Source organism: Rhagoletis pomonella, unplaced genomic scaffold (assembly GCF_013731165.1).
Source record: "Rhagoletis pomonella isolate Grant_MI unplaced genomic scaffold, Rhpom_1.0 Rhpom_scaffold_06163, whole genome shotgun sequence".
In the NCBI taxonomy this organism is placed as follows: domain Eukaryota; kingdom Metazoa; phylum Arthropoda; class Insecta; order Diptera; family Tephritidae; genus Rhagoletis; species Rhagoletis pomonella.
This window is the reverse complement of record NW_023464697.1, coordinates 1-10,239: the sequence shown is the minus strand read 5'-3', so window position 1 is coordinate 10,239 and position 10,239 is coordinate 1. Positions and strand designations below refer to the sequence as shown.

Sequence of the window (10,239 nt, the reverse complement as noted above, 5' to 3'; positions counted from 1 at the left end):
TTGATTATTAAACACATCAACTTGCTATTTTTTATGTAAATTTTACTCTTTTATTAAATTCCAAATATTTAAAAGAAATTCTCCCCTCTCAAAAAATGTCAATGTGGCAATGCTATGCTTAATGTTTACTTCTGGAGAAATGTCAAAAATCGGCTTTATAATCAAAAAATAGTAGTAATGAAACTACCTTATTTTTTGTATCATGCCCAAAACTATCAAACGTTTCAGAAAACTTTTACTGGTTTTGCGTTCTCGTACCCAAAAAACTTGCAAAGTAGGGGAAGTTGAGAGAGCAAAATGTGATAGAGAGCTACAAATTTCTGCTTGACAAATTTTTACCAGCGAAAACTTGCAAGTAAGAAAATCAGCTGATCACAAAACCATGTTTGTAAATAAACAAAAGAAAATATGGCCTTTTTGAGTTATTTATTGCAAATTGTATTATTAATGCTTGTATACAACGAAAAAGTGAGTAAATTTATTAAACACAACGTCTGTTGAGTTTATTTTTCGTTAATTTACAATTAATCTCCAGTTTGTTTACTTTAGTGTGTGCTGACTATGGTTGCCGTATGACATTTTTCGTTTGTACCATAATTTTCCTTTAAATATACCAAAATAGATTAAAATGCAGCATGCTGAATTGTTTTCTTTGCCGAAGTTGTCGGTTTTGGTAGGTTGATTGTTGAAATGAAAATTTTATAATTTTCCCAGCACACACTGTCTCTTACGTTAGAGAAATTTGGATTTCTACATTAGATAACTAGGGTAATTCTCGAATCGTTCTCGAGTCGATGACGAAGTTAGAGAACTACATTACAATTCGATTCGAGAACCATTAGAGAAACAACGCAAATTCAAATAAATGTAAATAAGCAATATTCCAAATAAATGAATCAATAATTATTTTTAAGTTCAATTAATTCATTATTATTTTATTGCGAATAAATTTAATAAAAATTTTGCAAACAAAGCGTTTTATTTAATAAAGCAAAATTGCAGTTTGAAATTCACATTCGAATCCTATTAGAGATCAACAATAGAATTCGATTAGAGAATTAATATTTTCTCGAGTCGAGAACTATGTCCCATTTTTGTTGAGATCGCTATGATTCTCGATAGTTTTTCGAGTCGTTCTCTAACGTTTGAGATTGGAGAATGTGGCTAGTTCTCCAATCATTCTCTAATCGATAACTAACCTCAATGTTTGCTGGGTTAAAGCTACATTTGTAGCTATATCTATTAAATTTTTTTGGATCAATGATAGGTGTTTGGAGGAGATTCTCTTGTTTTTGAATGCGTCACCATGTGATATCACAAATAATTAAGAGAAAAATATCTTATTCATTCCGATATAATTAATTTGTATTTTAAAAAGGTTTTTCTTATCCAAAACTATTCAATTATATAAAATGCCAAATCAGGGGAAAATGTACCAAGCAGAAAATAAATTGCCAAATGAACCACCAGTGGCACCTGTGGAAGTCTAGTTCATTATATAATACTTTACACCATATAAATAAATCGGCATTTCAAACTTTGTACAGAAATTAAAGAAAAAAATTCACAACAAATTTGCATATCATTTTTAGAAAAATTTTAAGTATGCAGTTTGCTAGCTTATTAATAACAAGGTGCAAGGCCAAGAATCACGTTGATTTATGTTTTTTTTTTCTATTTTGCCGGCCGTGTTAATATGTATTTTTAACCGACTTCCAAAAAAGGAGGAGGTTATCAGTTCGTCGGAATATTTTTGTTTTATGTTACCGCATAACTTTGGACCACGTCAACCGATTTCGATAATTTTGCATCGGAAAGGTAGTGTCTCAGAGGTGGTCCCATACTAATCTGGTAAAGAGCCGATCAGTGGATCATGAGATATATATATATTTTTTTTTTATATGAGAGTTAAAGTCGGTTTTTTTTTGCTAAAAATAACTTGTCTTGCATACAAAACCATTTGTCGAAATTGTCGGAAGTGAATTGCAGAAACTGCCCGAGTAACTTTGTATGAAAGTAAATGTGAATGCAGTAATGTACAGTTTTTTGTCCGAAAAAAATATACGAGCATTACTTATACTCCATGTTATTTAGCTTGCCGCTCTTACGAAATTGCGAGTTATTTTAAAATCCAGGCAACTCTTTAAATTTTTTTTTTCATAAACGTTCTACTTTGATAAGTATTAATGCAAATGAAGTGTACAGAGATCGAAAAAAGGTTTCGAAAAATATTTATTGAGCGCAATTTTAAAAACAGATGTACATATGTATTTTTGAAAATACTACGGTGTATATCAATGTTAATATAGAGTTTCAATTAATTAAATTGTCATTTGTTTTAATATATACAATGCAGTTTTAAAATATGTTTCTAAAACTACGAACTACCTTCGTTACAAGTTCGTGCGATCGTAAACTGCAAAAATGTTAAAAATTGCAATTACCAATATATTTTTACACATTTGTGAAAGTTTTTTACATTTGATCAATAACAGCATTTTTACTATTAACTTATATTTGTTTACAAACGAACACACTCGTCAGCTTTTGGTTGATGAAGTTTTGAATGCCAAAAAAGGTCTACGCTATCCAAAGCCTTCTCAGGAGCTACTTCTCCGTCTCTCCTCATTTCTAACAATACTATCTAAAACATTTTCCAGGTTCTGTGTAGCCGCTGCCAGTTCAGTATTATCACTAAAGGAGTCCTCCACAATCTCTTTAACTTTATTTAATAGCACCTTGAAATTTATCATATCGGTGTCTCGTAAATCGACTATTTCCAAACCGCCCTCAATTTTTGGTAATGTCTCGAAGCCAATTGACATTTGGAGTGAAGCAGAGGCTCTTCGCTGATTAAACCATGAACTAAGGTCATTAACTGAAGCATCCGATTTGTTTGCATCCAAATAACTACGATTTAAATCTGCGCCATTTACTGAAAGAGCGCAGGTTAATTATTGTAATAAGAATAACGAGAAAATGTCGCATCCGCATCGGATTACTTACTCGAATGCGTTAAAGTACTGCCCTCCTCGCAAAAGTTGTCTGCTGCAATTGCGTTTCCTTGTGTTTGTGTTTTCTCAGAAATCGAGCGATTCGGCGTGCTTGATGTGGGATATGAACTTAAAGACTTTGATATTTGCTAAAAGAGAAAAAGTGAGCCCAAAGTAAATAACTAGAACACTATTTTCGCATACCGAAAATCTTCTCATTTCATTGATAATGCCAATTAAGAACTGCTGATGTGATTGTAGAAAATTAGCAATTTCTTGATTGCTGGCTACCTTTACGTATTTGATTTGTTTCTCAAGTTTCCTAAAATGACAAAAAAACAACCTATTACCGTACAATAAATAGCTATTTTAAAGAACTTGGCCCCAGAAATCGGACATAATTTGTATCTAGCATTTCGAACACGATACACGTCAATAGATGTAAGTAATTTACTTACAAATTCTGTTGTACTAGTCTGTCGATAATAGATTGTAAATGTTCAGACACATTTGAAGCAGTTGAGGCGCTAGTGGAGAGACCTGCAATGGAAGCTGAGAAAAAATAGTAAAATTAGTTGAAAATATAAAAAAGCATCACAAATTGAGTCTAGATTCCCCCATAGGGAATTATTCAACTCCACCTCACTACCAAATATGTAATATATTGTTTTTCGCTATTACTTTCAATTGTATCAGCTCTGGCATCAATATCCGTGGTTTTTGCTTCAGTGGCAAGTGTACTCTCAGTTGTTATCATTTCCACTTCCGTGTCGTCAACAATCGCAGATTCATTTGTATTGCAAAAGCCCCTCGTATCTTCTTGTGTTTGCTTTTCCATTTTAAAAATATTGCAAATTTTAGAAAAGAAATTTGATATTCGTTTTGCTGGTTCATCCTTAAAGAAAGAAAATATATAAGGGGCGTTCCATACCAAAACGGACGCTGTTCACACTTCATGTGTTTGATTTGTTTCAAATTTTTAGGGTTGATGCATGAACATAAATAATAAATAAATATGAAATTTGAGCTTGATTAATACATTTTTAAGAACTTTACAGCACAAAAACAAAGGCAAATCGATTTAATAGTTTTCCAAATATCTCGAGAACGGGGTGAGGAAAAAATTTGAAAAAAAAATCACACATACACACATCAAAATGCTATGAAAAAAAATATTTAAAAACTTTTTTTCTTAAAAAATTTTTCACATACAAATTTTTTGATAAAAGAAAAATAGTTCTTGAAAATATGCCATCTCAATAAAAATTTAAAAAAATTACAAGAGTAGCTCGGTGTAATGCGCAATATTTAAGTATAGTATTATTGGGTGCACTCTACAATAACTTGAGTCATGATTTTTTTACACCGAAGTTGACTAAAATTAATTTAAAAAACTTACAAATTTTTTAATTATTTTTTTTAGAATTTTTTTGAGTATGCAGTTTTGTAGCCCATTAAATTTTGCAAAACTGACGCTAATTTGGTTTGATAACGGTTTTGCGCATTTTCTTCCATAAGAAAAAAGTACAAAAAGCCGTCAGTATAAAAAAATATTAAAAATCAAGGCAATTTTGCATTAGCTTAAAACTTGAACTTTGTTATTCTAAAATTGAATGTGCTACAGGACTGCGTACTCGAAAAAGTTCTAAAAAAAATTTAAAAATTTGTAAATTTGTAATGTACTCATTTTACTCAACTTCGGTGTAAAAAAAATCATAACTCAAATTATTGTAGAGTGCACCCCATAATACTATACTTAAATATTGCGCAATACTCAGTGCTACCATTGTGATTTTTTCAATTTTTTTTGAGATGGCATATTTTTATAAAAAAATTTGTATGTGAAAAGATTTTCAAGAAAAAAAAAAATTTTTAATATTTTTTTTTTCATAGAGAATTTTGAATTTTTTGGCCCCGTTCTCGAGAACTATTAAAAGGATTTGTTTTGTTTTTGTGATGTAAAGTTTTTAAAAATGTATTAATCAAGCTCAAATTTCATATTTATTTATCATTTATGTTTACGCATCAACCCTAAAAATTTTAACAAATCAAACACATGAAGTGTGAACCCCATCCGTTTTGGTATGGAACGCCTCATAAACATCCAATAGTTAAAGGTTAACTCCTTCAATAAAATAAATATCAAGTATTACCTCTGTGAACACTTCGTACATTCGATGCCTGGCATCATGTTTGTTTACTACATATCCGGTAGCGAAACAGGAAAAACACAGCGACAAATTATGGCACGTCCTGCATTTAAAACGAATCCCAATGATCTGGGTACAGCAAGCTGCACAAATGTTGCTGTGTATTAATTTTTCGGTGTCTTGCATACGCTTGATTAACTTTATTAGATTGGTGTAAATACTGAAACGTGTATGCTTATCATTCCATAAGTTTTTGAATTGCGGCTCGGTTAAGCCGTATGAATTTGGATACTGAAAAATAAACTTTTTTATTAGTTTTACTTTTGTTTGTTCAATATTTAGTATAACTCGATGTTGTTGTTGTTGTAATAGCAAACAGATTCCCCAAAGAGTTTTTGGGGAGTGTTGCTGGAGTGACAGTCCTTGGCCAGATATAAATCTGGGTCGTTCCCGTTACGTAGACCCGACTGTCGCACAGTGGGCCGCCTCATACAAGTTAGCCGGAAAAAAATATTTTATTGCTTCAGATGCTTAGATTTGTTGTAAAAAGTCCCCATACAAAAATTTACCTTGATCAAGGATCGATTAGATGACACCAGAGGTCCTTTGATGAGGGTTTGTAGCAAAAACGGTATATTGAAGGTATCTATATATAAATACGCCACACTAAAATTTTAAACCCCCTTTTTTGAGGGCACCGTTTTCTTGAAAGGATATAACTTCCTCTAATCCAGAAATGTTAACCCCATTATACAGGGGGCGTGGCATCTGACGTACAGACTAAAATGTGAAAACTGATGTATCTCTAAAACCAATCACGCTGGGGAACTGAAACTTGGCACGGATGCATAAATTGTAAATACCCTACTTACAGCGAAAAATGATAGGTATTGGAAAAGGGGGCGTGGCACTTCCAATACAAACTGAAATTCTCATATCGCTTATCACTGGAACCGCTTATGCTAACATCCTGAATTTTGAAACAGCTACATATGGGTCTTTCCACGGAAATGTAAACAGAAAATGCAAGCAAATGAATTCAAACGGCTTTATAACTTTAAATTTCGTGTTAAGATGGCGGAAAAAGGTTTTGAAAACGCGAAACGGTGGAGAGAAGAACTGAAAAAAATAAATTTCAAATTTAATTTAGTATGTGTTACTAGTAAAAATATTGTATGGGGAAAAATCTGTCGCATACGTTGTTTTTTTTAATAAAAAATAACCACTCCCATGATTCGCAGACTTTCGCATATATGTATGTGAGCCTTAAAACCACTTCTTTTTTTTTGTCGCGTACGTTATCACCTAGTTTTGAACGGATATTTTCCACACCAAAGTTTCGAGCCTGCTTATATTTTTCTTCAACATAGTACCCTTGGGTTGCAACATAAATGTAATCTTGTTTTTCAGTAACTTCTATTTTTAAGAGATTTATGTTACTCCATAAGCGTACGAATATGTTAACAATACCGTACTTATGGCGAAAAATGGGAGGTTTTGGAAAAGGGAGCGTGGCATCTCCTATACAAACCGAATTTCAAATATCGCTTATCTATGGAACCGCTTTTGCTAACGTACTTATGGCGAAAAGTGGTTTGTATTGGAAATGGGGATGTGGCACCTCCCATACAAAATGCAATTTCCATATCGCTTATCACTACAACTACTTATGATAAGGTTATGGATACGCCTACATCTACAAATCAGAAAATGGCAATAATCATTCAATTGGGAAGAATTTTCTCCCAGATTTCAAAATCGCATTGAATGATTGGTATTTTGTGGAAAGGTTTATAGAAGGAAGGATAGGGGGCTCAGGGATTGAGAGCTATCCTAAAGAATCATATTTATGGTCACATTTGCTTCAACTTTTGAATACTTGGTACCCAAACGTGTGAGGCAAAGATATTGATTTTTGGCCCAGTTCTGACAAAACCCGTGTGAACACCTTCGAGGTACTTTCTTAACTTCTACCGATTTCTGATGAAGAGAGAGGAGTTTATGTAGAAGTTGGAAATATAGTTTTTAACCTTCCCAAATTAATTTTAAAGATTTACACTGTAAAGGACCCACTAATTCAAGTTTGAATTGTTTAATATATTCAATTATATTTTAATGAATATATAACTTATAACTACGTATTTGTTTTTTTTTATATATTTTTTTTTTTGAGTTATGTCTGCGAAATGTCACTGTCGGAGTGTGAACTTTCATCTGCTTCATCAGTCGCAACTATGACCATTTTTTCGTACAGACTCTGCTTGATATAATATGGAATTTGACATTGTTGCAAGGTCGTGCAAAGTCTGGCTTAAACAGTAACTAAAAGTAGGAATCATGGAGTCTCACAAAAAATTTCAAGAAAAGTACATGACAGTACAGTGTTTACGATTGTCCAAAAAAGTTTGACTTTGTTATTTTTTGACGAAAAACGCATAATTTTTACACATTACTCCAGCTACGTCCCTCCTCACATATTAATTGTTTTTATTTCATAAAAAAGAGCATCGTTTTCTATCCCAAATGCATTCTTTTCAGCGTTCTGGTACACCACTGTGATAAACAACACGCCACATTTTAAAAATGTTTATTTGATTTGCGTAATTTTTAGAAAACAAAGTTTCAAAACATCATATTTGACATACACATAAACTACTAAAATGGGCTTTAAAACGCCTAAGTATAATTCTTTTTATGTAATTGGACATTTCTTAACAAGTTGGAATTATCAAAACATCAAAATTCCACTTAGATTTTTTTCCGGCTAATGTCGTCATATGGCCCATTGCGTTTCGCGGGAACGAGTATAACTGGATCCTAGACTGTGGTATCGAATTAGGGCCAGGTTTCAGTGCCAGTTTAAACGTAGATCGCGTAAGCTGCGTTCATATTTAACAGGTGGCTGACAAATGTTTGGCTAATTTTAGTTTAAACCAGCTAAGCTAGGGCCTTCAAAGTAAGTTTAAGCCTGTCAGATATAACCATGCACTGAAAAACTGGTCCTTAGAGTATCAATGTCCTTAGTCTAATCCCCTCCAAAAGACAAACTTAAGATTTTCAGCAGCTCTGCTACCGGGTCATTGCAAGCTGCGGGCCCATATGAACAATCGAGTCCTATCGTTACTGTGACATGGCAGCAGAAACCCCATTGTATCTCCTTTTAGAGTGCAAGAAGACAAACATAGGGGAGGGTTGTGGAAGACTACGAGTCAGTTCGTAAATGCATTAATGCAAAAAAGGCCCTTTTATTTCTAAACTATAATTGAGTACACACGGTTAAATGATGAATTTGAACCAGGTTTCGATATTAAAAATTTCTACGAGCTATATTTTATTAGTAGAAGTGTTTAGTTAAAACTGTGGTTGCATTTACGAACTGAAAAGGCTTGGTTTCATTAGAGCACCAGGTCTGGACGAGGCTTTGTGATAAGCTCTGAGGGAATAATACCCCAAGGTCACACTGTACATCTTCTATCAAATTTATTTACCTTTCTACGCGTATATTATATCAAGTAGCTTTTATATAAAAATTACCTTGGCGAAACACTGATCCATTACCAGATTTTTATTTTGACCGCCATATGCATTTTCTTCCCCTATGTAACTGAAGGCTTTTATTAAGATATCTAACAAATATTCAAAGTTCTTCTTCGATATGCATCTAGTTTTTTTATCATGCAACAAGTTATAAAATTCAACACTCCATTCCAAAGTAATATAATGTTTGCAAAGCAACAGGAACATAACCTTGATTTCCAACGCCGAAATAGAGTGACGACGATTTCTGAAACAGTAGTTAGGATTTATAGGTAACTACCGTATCATGATATAAACTATTGTAAATCTTACGGGTCGAATATATTCCAAAAGAAAGTTGCTAAAACACTTGTAGCAGTTTCAATACGATATGTTGCTGATTTACTAAAATGTCCCAGAGTCTCGCAAGCATAGTAAAGATCATGAATAAATGTTGTCAATTGAAACGGTGGTACCATGAAATTGGCATCTACGTCAAGTATTTTGTATCGATCCATTAAAGCTTGTACAAGCTTATATGGTATGTCGGCAGCTAAGGTATAAAATATTAGTTAACTTAACTGCCGTTTTTTTTATGACCCACTTACTAAACAGTAGTTTTTGTATGCTCAGCACCTTAGAAGCGCAACGATAAACGGTGAATTTGTACGCAGCATGCTCATCCTGCACAAAGGATATAATACTTGATATTTTCGTGTAATCGCAAGTCCGAATTTGTTTTGGGTCTCTATAACAGCTGTCTGGCAATTCGTTTGTGGATTGCGGTTGCACAAATAATGCTACTGCATTCATTCTCAAAAATGTTTTTTTGACAAAAAAATAATTTTTTTCTTGTATTCTGGATTCGTGGCTGTATCCTAGGAATTAGGGCCGCATATGCCAGGTTGTAATTCTAAGATGGTTTGTTCGGTGTAGGTTGCAAGCTGAAATCCATAAATTATTAAATTTTTACACACTCTTCGCTATAAATAAAACAAAGCTCTTCGCGGCTCCCGGTCGGTTTCAAACAAAATTGTAATTTTTAAAACGTTGTCGCGTTTGGTTGGCAGTATTGTAAAAGGTTTGCGACTTGGGTTTTGAAATTACCTTGCCAACCCCATTTTTGCACAGCATGTTCTTAAATCCACGTCTCCACCTTCTACTAATGCAGCGTTTTTGCTGCATATAAAATGCAGCATATGTTTTCGAAGAGCGTTCATGTTATAGGCTGTATTTGCTTACGCGTTAAAGCACATTTAGCTCTAAATGCTACTCTAAATGTACATTTATCCATACTAAATTCGTCACCTAAATGCAACTCCATTTTTGCATTAAGAATCTAAATGCTAAAAGCAACCCTGTGATCTTCCAAAATTTCCACGATTCGAACATGGTTTAATGAGAAAAAGTGGCAACATTGCATTTTTGAGTATACAGTGGCTAACTGCGTTTCAGTGATCGCCGATCGAGATTTCATTTATTATTTTACATTATTTGGATAAAGAAAAGTTAAGAAAATTCAATATCGATGTGATGCTGATAGAAATCTGGATCAATTTGTGATCAATTCTGTTTGTTTT

At 33.3% G+C, this 10,239-nt stretch overlaps 1 protein-coding gene across 1 annotated transcript; it reads right to left on the bottom strand.

Moving 5' to 3' along the window:
- Positions 1-2,225: 2,225 nt before the first annotated feature.
- Positions 2,226-9,698, bottom strand: LOC118755401 (dystrophin-1-like). The gene is made up of 9 exons (XM_036490239.1): positions 9,268-9,698; positions 8,993-9,212; positions 8,678-8,927; positions 5,147-5,434; positions 3,675-3,822; positions 3,452-3,545; positions 3,198-3,315; positions 3,007-3,142; positions 2,226-2,935 (listed from the first exon to the last, which is right to left on the bottom strand). Exons 1-9 carry the CDS (start codon positions 9,470-9,472, stop codon positions 2,601-2,603), a joined length of 1,794 nt encoding a protein of 597 aa, XP_036346132.1. The 5' UTR covers positions 9,473-9,698; the 3' UTR covers positions 2,226-2,600.
- Between the last annotated feature and the right edge of the window lie 541 nt (positions 9,699-10,239).